The following is a 20,995-nucleotide window of genomic DNA, read 5'->3' on the forward strand; positions in this document are numbered from 1 at the left end:
GTGGGATTTAATTGACTATTACACGATTAGAAGAAAGTATATAAAGATTAGAAGTAACGAAGTACTCCAATACTATAAAATATTAATTGACTTACGAAAATATAACTGTCTTCAAATGTATTATTGTACCATCTCAACATTACAAATATTACGCTAGATGCATGCTAGATGGCAGTAGTGAGCAATGACCTCTCGTCGAGAAGTTCTCGATCTATTATACATGATGGAAATGTTACTAGTCAAGAAGGCTTTGTTGATTCAGTTTCATTTTTATTACAATGCAACATTCCACTTCAATTATCCGAATCCCAGTAATCAACGTCACTTGACAGATGATTTTCAATAAATCTTAATATTAAACAATCTCTGATACGTGACTATCCATAATATCATATAGCAGAAGCTATAACATAACCTAACTAATATACTGTACACAAGTGTTAGAAAAGTTTTAATTAACGACGATGACATAAAAAATAAACATGAATAATTTTAAAAGGAATAATTATTGAATGTACAATTTTTAAATTTGAACGTGGTTGGTGGTTCAATTGATGTTATATTGGACGTGTGCGTAATAGAAGTGGAACTCGTTGATTTAGGCCTACATGGTGTATTCAACTTATTCAGGATTTCCGAATGGTGCTCTTCATTTATTTGTAAATCGGATTTCAGAAGATGCATAGGTATGATCAGTGATTTTTATGAATTCTTGTTCTTGAATGCCAATGCGAGTCATATTTGAAACTGCTGTGCATCGACTGGAGTGATTTGTAATTATATATATATATTTTGACGTCCAGACCAGCGCAGTTTCAAATGTTGGCAAACAAAGAAACAAATGCTAGGGACGCGATAAAATTAAACAAATGCTAGGGACGCGATAAAATTGTGCGATAAGCAGCCATGATTGGTTGAAATACGTTCTTTCGTACGGTTGTATTGGTCAAAAGTAGTATGACGTAGTAAGAGTGTAATAGTCTAGAGAATATCAAAACTCCAGTGGGATTTAATTGACTATTACACGATTAGAAGAAAGTATATAAAGATTAGAAGTAACGAAGTACTCCAGTACAATAAAATATTAATTGGCTTACGAAAATACAACTGTCTTCAAATGTATTATTGTACCATCTCAACATTACGCTAGCTGTTTTCTTGTTATCAGTTGTGCCAACTATGGTATCTTCATTGAACTCTGTGGACGGTTACTAGTCAAGAAGGCTTTGTTGATTCAGTTTCATTTTTATTAAAATATTTGCATTCCACTTCAATCATCCGAATTCCAGTAATCAACGTCACTTGACAGATGATTTTCAATAAATCTTAGTATTAAACAATCTCTGATACGTGACTATCCATAATATCATATAGCAGACGCTATAACAAACATAACCTAAATAATATAAACAAGTGTTACAAAAGTTTTAATTAGGGATGATGAAGTAAACAAGAAACGTTTTAATTAACGATGATGAAATAAAAAATAAACACGAATAATTTTAAAAGAAACAATTACTGTAAGTACAATTTTCAAATTTGAATGTTTTAGTGGTTGGTGGTTCAGTTGATGTTATATTGGACGTGTGCGTAAAAGAAGTGAACTCGTTAATGTACACGTTGTATCCCTCAACTTATTCAGGATTTCCGAATGGTGCTCTTCATATATGACCAGTGATCTTTATTAATTCTTGTTCTTGAATGCCAATGCGAGTCATATTTGAAAGTGCTGTGCATTGACTGGAGTGGTTTGTAATTTTCTGTTTTTTGACGTCCAGACCAGTGCAGTTTGAAATGTTGGCAAACAAAGAAACAAATGCTAGGGTAGTAATAAAAATAAACAAATGCTAGGGACGCGATAAAATTAAACAAATGCTAGGGACGCGATAAAATTGTGCGATTGGTTGAAAGACGTCCTTTCGTACCGTTTTATTGGTCAAAAGTAGTGTGGCGTAGTAAAAGTGTAACAGTCACAGAAACACCTGTTTCTATTGTTAAACATAGAGGCGTTCCCTGGAATAACAACTAAATGTACGTTACGTCGTTTTTCCATTTCCATCATCTGTCTGTCTATCTGTCTATCTACCTACCTACCTACCTACCTATTTATTTCAGCAAATTCATACCGGAAAATAATATTTTTGGCTCTACAAATCCGAATTGGTCTTATCCATGTATCCATGTAATAGAGATTGTTTCAGCGCAATGACACTGAAGGTATTCTGAACTCTAAATGGGTTGAGGTAAGGACCCAGCAATTTGTCGTCATTGTTGAACCTGAAATCCAAATACCACTTCAAGCGTGTTTGCAAAATTGATAATCTCCCCAACTTGAACGCAGACGTAGGGGACGTAAAACTCATTTGCCATTCAAACACAAAACAAAAAGCAAGATGATAGTATTTCATGCGTGTTTACAATATCAAAGAACTCGGAACCTGGTATGTAAAGTTAACACCATTTTGATAAGTGGTCAACAGAATTTCCAAAATCGCTACATTCTTATAATAGTTATTTATGCAACGATCATATGACAGCTATTGAGGTAGAATGTCTTAACAGCCATTATATGACAGTTACATAAACTGTTTTTCTACGATCTGTAGTAAGGTTAGACAAAAATTAATTAAGCCATTAAAAATTAAAATTAATGTTTAGATACACACTTAATTACATGGACAATATGGAAGTATGAATATGGTTTTAGATAGTGAGAAACAAAACAGCGGAAAACAAAAGAATGCAAGTGATTTTTATTTGCAGTTGCTATAGATACGAAAATAAATGAATGAAATCACGGTTCCTTTTTGTAAGTTTTAACGTTAACTAAAATATAAAAATTATTTAATAATGTCTGATTCAAGCAATTCTGATTAAATGGAAGTAACGTAGGAAACTGTAAAAGTGAGCAATACTTTATTAACTGCAAAATCAAAGAACTTTTATGAAAATGCATATGGTATTTATTGAAATAAAAAATCTCTATCGAAATGAATGTCATTTCGATACACATGATCATTGCATAATAACTTCATTTGAGTATGGTCGTAGAAAGACAAAATTAGGCTACATATCTCTGACTTCGAAATATGACGAACTTGTTTCTAGTCTAAATATCAGAAATAACTACACAAGAACTAAATGACATTACAAACATGTTTTCAAACTCTAAAACTGGTCTGAAAATCTATCTCCACTTTGAAAGATAGTCCGCAAAATTATTTCTTCTTCAAAACGTCAAGATAACTAAACTCTACAAAATCTAAATAACACTACAAACGTGTTTACAAAATGACATTTCTGCGTTGGATTGCAGTGTCAAATCCACCTTTAAATGCGGACTGAAAAAATATTTTCTCTTTCAACACAGAAAAAGACAATAGGCCTATTTGCAATAGCACATGCCTAATTCAAATAATAATAATAATAATAATAATAATAATAATAATAATAATAATAATAATAATAATAATGTTTTATTTTCGCTGGCAGAGTTAAGGCCATAAGGCCTTCTCTTCCACTCAACCAGCTTTAATCAATACAATACATATTTAAATTACGAATATTTACACTACACTTAAAAGGTTCTCCAGCAATGTTCTTCAGTTAAGTTAACGACTAGTAGACTACATATTTATTTAAATTTACATAAACCTGTAAGGTGAAGTAGTAACTTAATTTATGAGCTAATTTAATTCAATCAATTATAATTAATTTAAGATTTGAGATAGCTAGTAAAATGATGAAAATTAATTTAATATAAGCTTACTAGAACTATGTTACAGGGAGAAAAAAATATATATATAAATCTAAAATATATTTCTATAATGAGAATATTAATGTAATTGCCATTAGAGGTTTTGTAAATCTATTTAGAGAAATTAATGATAATAATAAGAATGGACAGATGTTACTTTCATTATATGTAATAAACTAGCAGTACCCGTGCGCTCCGCTGCACCCGTTAGAAATAAATATAAAGTAATTACATAATTAAAATAGGACGTTTGATCCAGGGAACATTCGTGTTTGATAGAAGAATAAATCGTTTAATATGTTACTTAATTTAAATTGCATCCAAATAATTAAAATTCGATCATTTTGGTCCAGAGACACTCATTTGGCGCAATGACAATTCCTTTAACATGTTTCTTAATTTGTATTACATGCAACCATAGTTTAATGAAGATTGACATCATTTAGATTTAATGTGTACATTTTATTTTACTTGTTATAGGTTTCCATTGAATTATGGTAATAACTTAATTTTAACCCTTTTTCTACATATTCAGTAAATGGCGCTTGGCCCACTATGGTTGTGAACCCTTCAAATAACTTAAATTATATTATATAATATTACATACTATATTATATATTATATATTATATTATATTATATTATATTATATTATATTATATTATATTATATTATATATTATATTATATTATATTATATTATATTATATTATATTATGTTATATTATATTATATTATATTATATTATATTATATTATATTATATTATATTATATCAGAAGTTACTGTAATAACATTATAGCATTACGTCCATCCAGAGAAACTACACTTTCCAGTGGTGAAATAATAATTAATTATACAAATCGGTTAATTTAGCTTCCGATATTACTTCATACAAACACAGAAACATTGTCTGTAGGCTATCTTTCATAGCTTTCAATTGTTGCTGTCCAAGGCCCCTTATAGACGAAGTCATTTGTTTTTTAATTCATTACACGGCCTTAGATGGCATTTATTTTAAGTTTAAAGCTCATTTATGTCATTAAATATCAGTCCTATCAAACTTTTTCAAGGAATAAAACTTATCGGAAATTATTTTTAAAGAAACATTTGTTATGTAACATTTTTCACAAAAATCAATAATAAGCGAGATATTTCGATTTATTTAATTCAGGCCCCCTTATAACCCCCCTTTAAATAATGTATTTTGAATGCCATATAGCCTAAAATCTAAGTTACAACGAACTTAATTTATATTCCAATTTTCATCGACATCCGTTCAGCCATTATCGCGTGAAAAGGTAACAAACATACAGACAGACAGACAGACATACAAACAAAAATTTCAAAAAAGCGATTTTCGGTTTCAGGGTGGTTAATTATATATGTTAGGACCAATTATTTTTGGAAAATCGAAAATTACCAGAAAAATTTCGGCTACAGATTTATTATTAGTATCGATTCTTGCAATTTCTCTACACTTTCGATTATAATTTCTAATTTTATTTCATTTTGTTTTTAACTGAATGTAATTATTGCATAACGTATTTAGTATTGTTCACTGTCTATTAATTAGTGTATTTATATGACTCATGCCTACTACTACTTCTTTAAAATTGTGTATTATCTCTACATAATGTATTTCACATGTAACAAACTACAACCCTAATATACCAAAGGCAAAATAGGGTTTCAATATTTGGATAACAATAATAATAAATGCGGTCCGAAAAAAGTATTTTCTCTTTCAACGCAGAAAAAGACAATCGCACATGACTAATAAACGGCTAAGTACACACCGAAAAGAGGTTCGTGAATCGATTTCTATTTGATATTTGAAACAGCTACATTCGTAAGAGTAAAACTACATTTTTAAACGAGATGACAACATTTTTAAACTAGACTGCAGTGCTAAGAAAGGAGTCCACAGAATTATTTACGAAGAATTAGCAAATCTGTGCAAGTGTTTGGCGGGAATCGAGATTAACACGCGGCTGTGAGCAGTCAGTCGAGTGGCTCGCCGGCATGACTCACGCTGGGCGCAACCTTCAGCCGACGAAATCACCAAACTACGAACAATTTTTGGTAAAACTCACCATGTCGAGCACGAAACAGAAAAGAGCGAAGCCGAAATGAGCGGTCCACACCACGATCTTGCCCACGATCAGCACCAGGACCGCCAGCACGAAGCCCGCGACACGAAGCACTGTGCATTGGGGCACCGCCATCGCCACTACTGCCGCCGCCGCGAACGGCGTGACGTCACGTGCTATCTCGTGCCGGATATCTGTCTCAAGGATTGCACCAATCCGCGGACCGGTTTCGATAACGTCATACTTGCCGCCGCGGAAAACATAACTTCAGAATCGCGTAGCAAAAAAGTTATCGCAAATTGCCTTTGTATGCACTTTCGCTAGTTTTTATGTGAAATACCGCGTAACACATTGAAACATGCCTTGTGGTAGAGTTGCAATGTATATGCATGCTAATTCCCGAGGTCCATAATCAGAAAAAGGTGTGAAGTAGTAATAAAATACAAGTGAAGGAAAGAAAGAAAGAAAGAAAGAAAGAGAGAAAGAGAGAAAGAAAGAGAAAGAGAGAAAGAAAGAAAGAAAGATAGAAAGAGAAAGAAAGAAAGAAAGAGAGAAAGATAGAAAGAGAAAGAAATAAAGAGAAAAAGATAGAAAGAGAAAGAAATAAAGAGAGAAATAGAGAAAGAAAGAATGAAAGAGAGAAAAGAAAAAGAGAGAAAGAAAGAAAGAAAGAAAGAAAGAAAGAAAAAAGAAAGAAAGAAAGGGAGAAGGAAAGAAATAGAGAGAGAAAGAAAGAAAGAAAGAATGAAAGAGAGAAAGAGAGAAATAGAGAAAGAAAGAAAGAATGAAAGAGAGAAAGAGAGAAAAAAGAGAGAAAAAAAGAGAGAAAGAGAGAAAAAAGAGAGAAAAAAAGAAGAAAGAAAGAAAGAAAGAGAGAAAGAGAAAGAAAGAAAGAAAGAGAGAAAGAAAGAAAGAGAGAAATAGTGAAAGAAAGAAAGAATGAAAGAGAGAAAGAGAGAAAAAAGAAAAAAGAAAGAGAGAAAGAAAGAAAGAAAGAGAGAAAGAAAGGAAGAAAGAAAGAAAGAAAGAAAGAAAGAGAGAAAGAGAGAAAAAAAGAAAGGGAGAAAGAAAGAAAGAATGAAAGAGAGAAAGAGAAAAAAGAAAGAAAGAAAGAGAGAAAAGGGAGAAAGAAAGAAAGATGTTGATGTTCAGCGTTGAAATCCAAACAGCTGACAAGACAGGCTCTCTTACGTGCCGTGAATCTATGACGCAGACCTGTCAGCTACACCTCCTTCTGCAGATCGCTCTTTGAAGTCGATCGTTCTCTGTTACGTTTGAACGACTAGCATGTAGTGATGGAAATTTGCCCGAAATTTCTGAAAATTTTCCCTTTAAGGAATTTTATGTTATTGATTTTGCTAATAAGCAAACATTCTCATGAGGGCAGATAGAAAAAGTTATTTTTTTTCTTCCACCATGTTAATAATGTCAAAACAAGTGCTTATAAATAAAAGAGAGAAAGAAAACAAGAAAAGGGAATAAATAAGACAGAGAAAGAAAACAAGAAAAGGGAATAAATAAAAGAGAGAAAGAAAACAAGGAAAGGGAATAAATAAAAGAGAGAAAGAAAACAAGAAAAGGGAATAAATAAAAGAGAGAAAGAAAACAAGGAAAGGGAATAAATAAAAGAGAGAAAGAACACAAGGAAAGGGAATAAATAAAAGAGAGAAAGAAAACAAGAAAAGGGAATAAATAAAAGAGAGAAAGAAAACAAGAAAAGGGAATAAATAAAAGATAGAAAGAAAACAAGGAAAGGGAATAAATAAAAGAGAGAAAGAAAACAGGAAAAGGGAATAAATAAAAGAGAGAAATAAAACAAGGAAAGGGAATAAATAAAAGAGAGAAAGAAAACAAGAAAAGGGAACAAATAAAAGAGAGAAAGAAAACAAGGAAAGGGAATAAATAAAAGAGAGAAAGAAAACAAGAAAAGGGAATAAATAAAAGAGAGAAAGAAAACAAGAAAAGGGAATAAATAAAAGAGAGAAATAAAACAAGGAAAGGAAATAAATAAAAGAGAGAAAGAAAACAAGGAAAGGGAACAAATAAAAGAGAGAAAGAAAACAAGAAAAGGGAGCAAATAAAACAGAGAAAGAAAACAAGAAAAATGAGTAAAGAAAGAAAGAAAGAAAGAAAGAAAGAAAGAGGAAGAAAAAGTAAGAAAGTAATTATACATAATAAATGAGAAAGAATTAATAGAACAAAAAGAGAATGAATGAAACAAAAGATAATGGAAGATAAACGAGATAACAGAAATGAGAATAAAATGTTATGTAAGGAAGGAAAGCAAATCAAGGAAACTCCAAACAGGAGGAAAGAAATGGAGACCGAGAGAACATAGGTTGTTACGTAAAGTACACTTCCCTGGTTACTCAGGAGTTAGTCATGATTGAAGAACAAAAGGCGCTGGGGAATTCAAAGTTTATGGAAGGACATAAATAACGTATTATCTGCTATTCGTAATATTCACCGCGCTATTATCGCTGCTCACAGTATTTGTCACTGCGTGTTACGATACACCTACGCATGCCTGCAGTAGTTAAACTTTTACGTGCGCTGGCCACTGTAAAGCAGAACCCGGGCCTCATAGCCGTAACTGATAGGAAAATACATTTAGGAACGAGATAACGAGCACATTCGAAGCTCTGGACTCGAGGGCAAAGCGACAGTCACTCCAGATTGTTGAACTGCAATAATTTTAGTCAAACATACTGTACCAGTCAAACCCAGTAAACATAATCGCTCTCATATATAGTTATCCCCTGATTAGCCTCGATTAATTCATATGAAAATATTCAAGAGTGAACTTTACTAAGATTATGTTATGCAGTGAAACTTCTCTTAACGGACACCTCTCAATAACGGACTCTTTGCAGAATTACACGCTCTCTTATGAGAAAATACCTTCTCAACGAACATCGACAGCTATACAGAGTGAGTAACGAGGAAAGGTAAAAAAATTAGGATGTGAATTCTGAAGTAATTCTGACTGAAAAAGTTCATATGAATATAGGTCCGTTTTCGAACGGTTACGGAGATATGGCTCTTTGATTTCACAAAAACTTCTGAGATTCCATTGTACTAACTCGCATTTAGAGACAGATAACGGACAAATTTAAAGTTTATATTCACGTATGCATACATACCTAATATTCTAGAAGTCGGGGTCGATGTTTTCGCGCGTTTTCAAAGGTACCTCCTTCTGCTTCAATGCACTGTTGCGCTCGGGCGTGAATCGCGCTGGTCGCTTGGGAGAGTTGCACGTGGCTGTCTTTATGCCGCATCCAAAATACGGTCGATTAGCGCTTCTCTCGTTTTCCCGTTCCTTTGCTATACCAAGTCTTTCATCCAACCCCATAGACAGTAAGTACTCTTCGATATGGCACCCTTCTGTTCGGAAAGCATCGTTCATATTCAGCGATGGCATGCAATGTACTTCCATCGCACAAACCATAAACATACACAATATCGGCGTATTCTGCAGTCGAAAATTTATAAGGATCTTGAAAAACACAACTTAACACTTCCGATAACTGTACCTGTATAACTACTGTACTGTAGGTAGCTGACTGAACTGCTGTGAACCGATAAGTGATAGCATATTTGTTGTGACATTTATAATGCCCCACCACCCGGTTTGTTTCTCTTCTTTCATCTACAACGCTCACAATGCAGATTCCAATATTACGTCATTCATCGGTGACCTTGTTTCACTTCAGCAGCATATGGTAACGTCTGATTCACATGGGGGCGAGACGTTTTACCAAACCAAAAACGCATCTAGCTCACACATCGTTCGGAAATGGACCTATGTTCATATGAACTTTTTCACTCAAAATGGCCTAAGATATCGTATTCTAAATTGTTGACCTTTCCTCGTGAATCACCCTGTATAAGGTTTTTTTTTTTACTTCAAAATCTCTCAATAGCAAAAATGAGACGCACTGAAAACATTGTCAGTCATCTGATAACTCTACTCGTACTTTCTTAGGACTTTGGACAATATGCGTCTCGTGTGTGACGTATAACTTTTACCGCACATTTCTCCTCTGTTCATCGCAGAGCATCAATTCTGTTACTTTTCCATGCACGCCATGACAGAGGTCGCCACGTTCTATGTTTACCGCAATGCCATGTAACTAGTCCTCCTGATAAAGTGTGTTGACATGAAGCATAAGTACTAAGGGATACTGAAGGACAAAGTCACTTCTGAATGTAAAAAAAAGTAACATTTCGGAAAGCGACAAGAAAAATAGACAACATTTCAGGTTTCATTATAATTTAAAACGTAGAAATAATGTTTAATGTTGCAGTCAAATTATTCACTTAGAATATTACTTTTGTTATATACTTTAGTAATATAATAATAATAATAATAATAATAATAATAATAATAATAATAATACTTATGGCTTTTAAGGAACCCGTACGTTCAGTGCCGCCCTCATATAAGCCCGCCATCGGTCCCTATCCTGTGCAAGATTAATCCAGTCTCTACCATCATATGGTGGGAACCTCCATCGAATCCATTTTAATATTATCCTCCCATTTACGTCTCGGCGTCCCCAAAGGTCTTTTTTCCCTACGGCCTCCCAACTAACACTATAAGCATTTCTGGATTCGCCTATACGTGCTACATGCCCTGCCCAACTCAAACGTCTGGATTTAATGTTCCTAATTATGTCAGGTGAAGAATACAATGCGTGCAGTTTTGTGTTGTGTAACTTTCTCCATTCTCCTGTAACTTCATCCTTCTTAGCCCCAAATATTTTCCTAATGAACGTTATTCTCAAACAACCTTAATTTCTGTTCGTCTCTCAAAGTGATAGTCGAAGTTTCATAACCATACAGAACAACCGGTAATATAACTGTTTTATAAATTCTAACTTTCAGATTTTTTGACAGCAGACTGGATGACAAAAGCATCTCAAGCGAATAATAACAGGCATTTTCCATATTTATTCTGAGTTTAATAATAATAATAATAATAATAATAATAATAATAATTATTATTATTATTATTATTATTATTATTATATTATATTATATTATTATATAATATAATTTTATGATTATTATTATTATTATTATTATATTTCACAAATAAATTATTAAATACATAATTAGTATATCATAAAAGAGTAATCTTTAAATATGAAATAAAATAAATAACAAGTGGGTGTCCACACCTGTGGAGTAACGGCTAGCGCGCCTGGCCGCGAAACCAGGTGGCCCAGGTTCAAATCCCAGTTGGGGCAAGTTACCTGGTTGAGGTTTTTCCGGGGTTTTCCCTCAACCCAATACGAGCAAATGCTGCTGGGTAACTATCGGTGCTGGACCCCGGATTTATTTCACCGGCATTATCACCTTCATTTCATTCAGACGCTAAATAACCTAGATGTTGATACAGCGCCGTAAAATAACCCAATAAAATAAACAAATGGGTAGTCATTAGGTATTATTTGAAAGCCTTCAACTTCCAATTAATTTAAAAAGGTTTCCGATGACGTCACAACTCGCACAATGATATCAAGAATAGTTTTATGAAAAAGTGTATTGTTTGACGTGTCCGAGCGTTTTTCTAAAAACATTTCCATTTCGTTGTAGTAGAAAATATGCCCGACTTTGGAAACGCACTGTACAAATTTAAGCTCAGGCAGTGATCCCTGGAAATAAAGATGATGACTCGTGTAGTAGGTGAAAAGACAGAAGCGGGGAATCTCTGATATGCAGCAAGTCTGGAACTCGCCGAAGGCCGTGTCTTTACGGTTCACGGAAACAGGCCCGGTGGACTCCGTTTTCCTGAACGGCTCTATAAATTTTGACCATACACGTATTTATTCCACGTATGGAAATAATGCAGGAAGTTCCTTGTCGTTGCATCCAACCTCGGCCCTGCATCATGGGGCTCCCGTCCCGAAGTCGAACAATTAGAGTTACTTTATCTTGACTTGTGACAATTTTTCATCCATAGGGAGAAATATACCGTAACAATTCAGGCATGATGAGCTTCTTTATCCAAGTTCTTGTCAAAAAAACATTTACCATTACAAAGCTGTTGAAACGTCAGCAATCATCACCCGTTTTGACTTGGTCTGTTAATACACAAAATCGTTTATGACAACAGGAAGCAAGGAAAGTGAGAAAAAATATGGAAAATCAGAGAAAAATAGAAGAAAGGGAACGTGGGAAAGTGAAGAACAGAAGGCGTGGAAGAAATAAAGAACAGAAAAGGGAAAAATAAATAAGAGAAATCAGGAAAATAAATAAGACAAAAGGGGAAATAAAAACAAAAGCGGGGAAAAAATAGAGAAACGAAAGCGTAAAAAAATGAAGAAAAGAAAGCTGGGAAAAGTAAAAAAAAGTAATAATAATCGAGCGGGAAAAAAAAATAATAATAGAGTGGGAAAAAATAAATAACAGAAGACGAGAGAAAATAAACAAAAAACTGGACAAAAATAAAGGTCAGAAAAAAGATTTTAAAAAAATCTAAAATACAGAAAGTGGGCGGAAATAAATTACAGGAAGCGGGAAAAAATAAGAAACAGACAGCGAGCAAAAATAAACAACAGAAAGCGGACAAAAAATGAACAGAAAGCTGGAAAAAATAAATAATAGAAAATAGGCAAAAAATAAAAAAAACAGAAAGCGGTCAAAAATAAATAACAGAAAGCGGGCAAAGATAAATAAAAGAAAGCGGTAAAATAAAAAAAAGAGAAAGGGAGAAAATGAACACAAAGCGGGAAAAATAAAGAAAGCAAAGCGGGAAAAAGAAACAGAAAGCTTGAAAAATAAAGAACAGAAAGAGAAAAAAAATAAACAGAAAGCTGGAAAAAATAAATAATATAAAACGGATAAAAAATAAAAAAACAGAAAGCGGGCAAAATAAATAACACAAGCGGGCAAAAATAAACAATAGAAAGCGGGCAAAGATAAATAAAGAGAAAGCGGGAAAATAAAGAACGCAAAGCGGGAAAAATAAAGAACGCAAAGCGGGAAAAATAAAGAACGCAAAGCGGGAAAAATAAAGAACAGAAAGTGGGCAAAGATAAATAAAAGAAAGCGGTAAAATAAAAAAGAGAAAGGGAGAAAATGAACACAAAGCGGGAAAAATAAACAGAAAGCGGGAAAAATAAAGAACAGAAAGCGGACAAGAAATAAAGAACAGAAAGAGGAAAAAAATAAACATAAAGCTGGAAAAAATAAATAATATAAAACGGACAAAAAATAAAAAAAACAGAAAGCGGGCAAAAATATAATACAAGCGGGCAAAAAATTAATAATAGAAAGCGGGCAAAGATAAATAAAGAGAAAGCGGGAAAATAAAGAACGCAAAGCGGGAAAAATAAAGAACGCAAAGCGGGAAAAATAAAGAACAGAAAGTGGGCAAAAAATAAACACTAGAAAGCGGGCAAAAAATAACAGAAGGTGGAGAAAAACAAAGAACAAAAAGGGACAAAAAATGAAAATAAAGTGAGAAAAGTACGGGATAGAAAATGGAAGTACCATACAGAAAATGTATTAAAGTTAAGTAAAAAAAAAAAAAAAACTAATAAAAGTAAGGACCAGAAAATATGCGAGTAAAGGAACGGAAAAATTAAACAGGAACAAAATAGAATAGAGGGGACGAAAGTAAAAGAGGAAAGCAAAGGAAAGTTAACAGAAAAAGGAAAGTAATGAAAAAAGGTAACGAGTAAAAAGAAAGGAAAGCACATATGTGAACATAAAAGAGAAATGGATAAGGAAAAGACTGAAAAATGAAAGAAAAATGCGGAAAATTGACAGCGTAAGATTAGGAAAACTAGTGGGAACGGAGTGAAAGGGAAATTACTGGAAAAGGGAAAAGAAAGTAAGATGTGGAACAATGCGAAAAAGAACAAGGAAAAAAAAGAGCAGATTAAATGGAAGAAGAAAGTTCGGAAACTGGAGGAAACATGAAAAACACAATAGAGGAAAGATGAAATATCAAAGGGGGGGGGAACATAAACCACCAGAATACAGCAATGTGGAAAGCTCAGAGTAGGGGGAAGGTGAAGACCAGAATGGAGAAGAGAATGGATTAAACCAGAAAACCAGAGTAGAGTCAAACAGGAAGATTAGAGTGCTGAAAAAGAAAACAAAGAAAAGAAAATGGAGAGAGGAAAAAGATCAGAGACAAAGAGAGAAAAAACATGGAAAGGAAAACGGAAAGGGGAGCGGGTACTTGAGCGAAGTAAAGGAGAAAAGATCCAAGACAACTGCAAACGAAAACAAATGACCAGAAATCAGGGCGAAGAAAACGTAAGAGGAACGAAGAGAATTAATGGGGGAGATAACAAAATGGAAGGAAACACAAAAGCATTGAAACAAGGAAAGGAGAAAAGTATGGAGTTTTCAAAGGAAGGAATTTAAAAGAATTCAGTAAAAATATGAATTCAAGCAAATAAACGAACAAACCTCGGCGGCGACTACAAACACGGCAATAGCTGCACAAATTAGATTAGAAGGAATCCGTTTTGATGAACCAGCCCCAAGTTGCCAGAAAGTAGTTCCCACGCTGCCGAAGCCTGAGCGTGTGTGGGCGGCCGTGCATCTGTCGCTGCATTGTTTTTACTCCACGATGACAAATTACTAGCGCAGATGTGGCGACGGAGTACCGGAACCGGCCAGTGCACAGCGTTTTGTTTACGACGAGGATTACACGGAAAACACACAAAACAGCTCCAATGTTCTGTCGAGTAAGCATGTCCATAGTTCAGAAAATACACGTGTTCGTGTGTCCACTGTCTCCCAAACGACGGAAAAAACTAACGACTACAGCCCGGATTTCTATGCAAATGCATATTTTTATATAACTTCGGAATATACAGGGTGATTCACGAGGATTTACCGTCCCTTACGGAGCTTATTTCCGAAGACATTCTGAGCAAAAAATGTCATATAAACATTTGTCCTAATCTCAATTGTTGTTATTCTTGATTAGAGCCGAAGAGAATAAAGCTACAAAAACTTATTGAGCATTTCATGTAATTTTATTGTATTGTATTGTATTTATTAACATTCCATGGTATTCATACATGCTTACAGCTAGAATATGGAACAAGTCAAAAAACTTAATACTATTATAAAAATCTTAATTTATAGTCACAGTCTAGATGAAATATATACAGACGAGATTTACAATATAGTCTACTAGTACAACACATAGTTTTAGTATCAATTTCATGAAGTGTTACTGAATGTCATGAATTCACCTACAGAATAGAAGGCGTGAGAAATTAGGTACTTCTTTAATTTGGCCCTAAATAATTTTATGTTTTGAGTTTCATTTTTTATATCGATAGGGAGGCTATTAAAAATTTTTACTGCCATATAACGCACTCCTTTTTGATAGTATGATAGACTTGCCGATGGAGTATGAAAGTCATTTTTTTGACGTGTATTTATGCTATGAACTGTTGAATTAGTTACAAAGTTTTCACGATTACATACGAGGAAGATTATTAACGAAAAGATATACTGACAAGCCATGGGCATTATTTGTAGTTTTGTGAAAATAGTCCTACACGATTCCCTAGATTTGGCACCTACTATTATTCTAATTACTCTTTTTTTGTAATAGAAATATATTGTTACTATCTGTGGAATTTCCCCAGAATATTATTCCAAAACTCATTACCGAGTGGAAGTATGCAAAGTATATTGTTTTTAAGGTATTGATATTTACTATCTTTTGCATAGATCTAATAGCAAAACAAGCTGAATTTAGTTTGGGGGTAATTTCTTTAATATGATTTTTCCAATTTAACACATTATCCATTTTTAAGCCAAGAAATTTGGATGTTGTTGTTTCTAATAGGGATCTATTGTTAATTATGTTAATTTTGTTACAATTTAATACTAATTTATTGACTGAGAACCAGTCACATATTTTGAAGAGAATTTCCTCTGTTGAACATTGGAATGTGTTGGAGTTATTGGCTGTAATTACTATACTTGTGTCATCTGCAAATAATATGGGATGACCTACATCTTTTATAAGGGGGCAAGATCATTTATAAACACTAGAAAAAGTAGGGGACCTAATATTGATCCTTGAGGAATTCCATTATTAATAGTTCCCCATGTCGATGTAGATTTCATAGTTGTATTGATTTCAACTTTCTGTTTCCTATCTATGAGATATGAGTGAAACCATTGGCGTGCAACACCTTTAATTCCATAATAATCTAATTTATCTAGCAGCATTTTATGATAGTTGTGTTTGTGCATTAAATTAATTTAAAATGGTGTATACCCTTCAATAGAGAACGTAAATAATCCTTATTGTTTAAATTAAGGAAATAACACAAAATAAGCTGTATTTTCATCCTACAATCAACTGATAATAACAAAAATACAGGTTGCCAGGCGACAATAGAAAACAAAAGATGCGAAAACAAATGAATGAGGTGTATAAACAATTGAATGCTCTTTCGTATTTAAGTATAAAAATATATCAGACTTCCCCCTCAATATCTGAATTGACGTGTTTTTGTTTAAATTGAATTCAATTTAAATAATCAGTTATCTAGACTGGAAATTCTTGAAATGAAAGCCCTGTATATCTACAATTAGATGTCGTTATTGCTATCATACCTCTTTCTTTATCTTATACACTTCAGACAATACCTTCACAGAAAATGTTAAGAGGAAAATAATCCCAGCTTCGAGAAAAAATCCACATCTTTCATATACAGGACACTCTGCTTTCTTATTTTTTTTTACTGAACATAGAGAAAGATAGAAAAATAATTCATTCTTGACGTACAACCCACGAGTAATTATTGATTCATTCTATTGTCAATCCGTCGTACCGCACTGCTTGCTATACAAAAACAACTTTGAAAGGAAAAGTGTTCCCTTCAGAATACATGGACAGGAGGATGATTGATTATTCTGTAGCCTGCCTCCCTCGAAGCGACAGGATAAGAAAGGCGGTCGGTAGTGAGTACCATAAGGATAAAAAACAACTGACGTATATTGACAAAGTCTGGTCTTGTTCAAAATTACAGATAAAATATTTCTAACAACAACAACAACAACAACAACAACAATAATAATAATAATAATAATAATAATAATAATAATAATACTTACTGGCTTTTAAGGGACCCGGAGGTTCATTGCCGCCCTCACATAAGCCCGCCATAGGTCCCTATCCTGAGCAAGATTAATCCAGTCTCTACCATCATATTCCACCTCCCTCAAATCCATTTTAATATTATCTCCCATCTACGTCTCGGCCTCCCCAAAGGTCTTTTCCCCCCCGGCCTCCCAACTAACACTCTATATGCATTTCTGGATTCGCCCATACGTGCTACATGCCCTGACCATCTCAAAAGTCTGGATTTAATGTTCCTAATTATGTCAGGTGAAGAATACAATGTGTGCAGTTCTATGTTGTGTAACTTTCTCCATTCTCCTGTAACTTCATCCCTCTTAGCCCCAAATATTTTCCTAAACACCTTATTCTCAAACACCCTTAACCTATGTTCCTCTCTCAAAGTGAGAGTCCAAGTTTCACAACCATAAAGAACAACCGGTAATATAACTGTTTTATAAATTCTAACTCAAAATTTTTGACAGCAGAATGGATGATAAAAGTTTCTCAACCGAATAATAACAGGCATTTCCCATATTTATTCTGTGTTTAATTTCCTCCCGAGTATCATTTATATTTGTTACTGTTGCTCCCAGATATTTGAACTTCTCCACCTCTTCAAAAGATAAATCTCCAATTTTTATATTTTCATTTCGTATAATATTCTCGTCACGAGACATAATCATATACTTAGTCTTTTCGGGATTTACTTCCAAACCTATCTGTTTACTAGCTTCAAGTAAAATTCCCGTGTTTTCCCTAATCGTTTGTGGATTTTCTCCTAACATATTGACGTCATCCGCATAGACAAGCAGCTGATGTAACCCGTTCAATTCCAAACCCTCTCTGTTATCCTAGACTTTCCTAATGGCATATTCTAGAGCAAAGTTAAAAAGTAAAGGTGATAGTGCATCTAAATTAAATTCTAGTACCAACATTTAAGTTTATTTAATTTTACATATTTTTTCTAAGTAGTACATTTTAATTAATTATTTTACCTGGTGTAGTTCCATGTAGTCTACCACAAGGCCACTCTTATCCGGAACTAGCAGGTATAGAGGAGTCTGTATTGAAGGGGTGGTTGGACTGATCCATTACATGGGGTGTACTACGTTAAAATGGCAATACTTGTGTAGAAAACGATTAAAATGTTATACAAAATAATGGGTATTACTTACTTACTTACAAATGGCTTTTAAGGAACCCGAAGGTTCATTGCCGCCCTCACATAAGCCCGCCATCGGTCCCTATCCTGTGCAAGATTAAGCCAGTCTCTATCATCATACCCCACCTCCCTCAAATCCATTTTAATATTATCCTCCCATCTACGTCTCGGCCTCCCTAAAGGTCTTTTTCCCTCCGGTCTCCCAACTAACACTCTATATGCATTTCTGGATTCGCCCATACGTGCTACATGCCCTGCCCATCTCAACGTGCAGTTCTGTGTTGTGTAACTTTCTCCATTCTCCTGTAACTTCATCCCGCTTAGCCCCAAATATTTTCCTAAGCACCTTATTCTCAAACACCCTTAACCTATGTTCCTCTCTCAGAGTGAGTGATCGAAATATATAGAAAAAATATCGAAGGAAATAAACATTATTTTACATTAATAATGGGGATTTATGGTCAAAATTAAATGAAAATGTCTAAAAAATGAACGAATAAAACAAAAAATGCTCTTATGAATTGAAACAGGCAAAAAATGCAAAAAAAAAATGCCCTAACAAATATGTCTTAAAACACTTAGTTTATCACATAACATATAAATACTAAAGCAGCTGTGTTTCTGGCTTACCAGGAAAAAGATGCAATTTCATCGAAATCCTAGCCATAATAATAAGTAATAATAATAATAATAATAATAATAATAATAATAATAATAATAATAATAATAATAATAATATAATAATATAATAATAATAATAATAATATAATAATAATAATATAATAATAATAATAATAATAATATAATAATAATAATAATAATAATAATAATAATAATAATAATAATAATAATATAATAATAATATAATAATAATATAATAATAATAATAATAATAATATAATAATAATAATAATAATAATAATAATAATATAATAATATAATAATAATAATAATAATATAATAATATAATAATAATAATAATAATATAATAATAATAATAATAATATAATAATAATAATAATATAATAATAATAATAATAATATAATAATAATAATAATATAATAATAATAATAATATAATAATAATAATATAATAATAATAATAATATAATAATAATAATAATATAATAATAATAATAATAATATAATAATAATAATATAATAATAATAATAATATAATAATAATAATAATATAATAATAATAATAATATAATAATAATAATAATATAATAATAATAATAATAATATAATAATAATAATAATAATATAATAATAATAATAATAATAATAATAATAATAATAATAATAATATAATAATAATAATAATAATAATAATAATAATATAATAATAATAATAATAATAATATAATAATAATAATAATAATAATATAATAATAATAATATAATAATATAATAATAATAATAATAATATAATAATATAATAATAATAATAATAATAATAATAATAATAATAATAATAATAATAATAATAATATAATAATAATAATATAATAATAATAATAATATAATAATAATAATAATAATAATAATAATAATAATAATATAATAATAATAATAATAATAATATAATAATATAATAATAATAATAATAATAATAATAATAATAATATAATAATAATAATAATAATAATAATAATAATATAATAATAATAATAATAATAATAATAATAATAATAATATAATAATAATAATAATAATAATAATAATAATATAATAATAATAATAATATAATAATATAATAATAATAATAATATAATAATAATAATAATAATAATATAATAATAATAATAATATAATAATAATAATAATAATAATATAATAATAATAATAATAATAATAATATAATAATAATAATAATAATATAATAATAATAATATAATAATAATAATAATAATATAATAATAATAATAATAATAATATAATAATAATAATATAATAATATAATAATATAATAATAATAATAATAATAATATAATAATATAATAATAATAATAATAATATAATAATAATAATAATAATATAATAATAATAATATAATAATAATAATAATAATAATATAATAATAATAATATAATAATATAATAATAATAATAATATAATAATAATAATATAATAATAATAATATAATAATAATAATAATAATAATAATAATATAATAATAATATTTCACTGATTAACTTTATACCTTCTTTACTGTGTTAACATTAGGAAATTACCTGGCTGACTAGTTTCGAAGTGATGTTCTTCATTGTCCAAAGCCTAGTGAAGATCCCACGCTATCTTCCGGTTCCCTGTTGTGGTGGGGTATGTTCATGATTGTGTCGAAAAGGGTTTATGTTTTGAAATTGAGTTGCGTGTTCAGGATGTGCCGGAGTTGTGTTTTTGTATGTTTGTAAATTTCATATTGTTCTAGGGCAGCGGTCATCAGCACAGTGCACCCTCGGGCTAGTGTCTCTTACCCGCGGATAAGACATTGCACTGGCGTGCATCTGTGGCTGCTGGGTGTATGCTTCCTACCTCTCCCTTCTGCACGACGGTGCATATTACGATACACTTCTTACCCGTTACTCATTTCAGCGAGTGCTGACGACACTGTTCTAGAGTGTTAAGTTTCTGGTTTTTTGGCTGGATGTGTAGTATATTCATGTCAGTGTCTATGTTGCTGTAGTTGTGGTTGGAGTTTGTGATGTGTTCTGCGTAGGTTGAATTGTGTGGTTCGGTTATGGCTGTGATATGTTTGTTCCTTGTAACGTGTATGAAATGATCTTCCAGTCTGTCTAACGTAGAAGTCGTTGCAACTGTTGCATGATAGTTTGCATACTGTTAAGTTGTATTTATTTGTG

General features: G+C 31.7%; 1 protein-coding gene across 8 annotated transcripts in view; it reads right to left on the reverse strand.

Moving 5' to 3' along the window:
* Window positions 1–20,995, reverse strand: part of LOC138713098 (cytospin-A-like) — a 406,047-nt gene that overhangs the window by 201,062 nt on the left and 183,990 nt on the right. The window contains exon 1 of one of the 8 annotated variants that reach the window (XM_069844866.1): window positions 5,851–6,004. The exons of the other annotated variants lie outside the window; for them this stretch is intronic. Within the exon in view, the coding sequence (XP_069700967.1) occupies window positions 5,851–5,982 (132 nt within the window). The 5' untranslated portion in view covers window positions 5,983–6,004. Of the gene's footprint in view, window positions 1–5,850; window positions 6,005–20,995 lie in introns of those variants that run through there. 8 annotated transcript variants of the gene reach the window in all.

The sequence above is a fragment of the Periplaneta americana genome, chromosome 14 (assembly GCF_040183065.1).
Source record: "Periplaneta americana isolate PAMFEO1 chromosome 14, P.americana_PAMFEO1_priV1, whole genome shotgun sequence".
In the NCBI taxonomy this organism is placed as follows: domain Eukaryota; kingdom Metazoa; phylum Arthropoda; class Insecta; order Blattodea; family Blattidae; genus Periplaneta; species Periplaneta americana.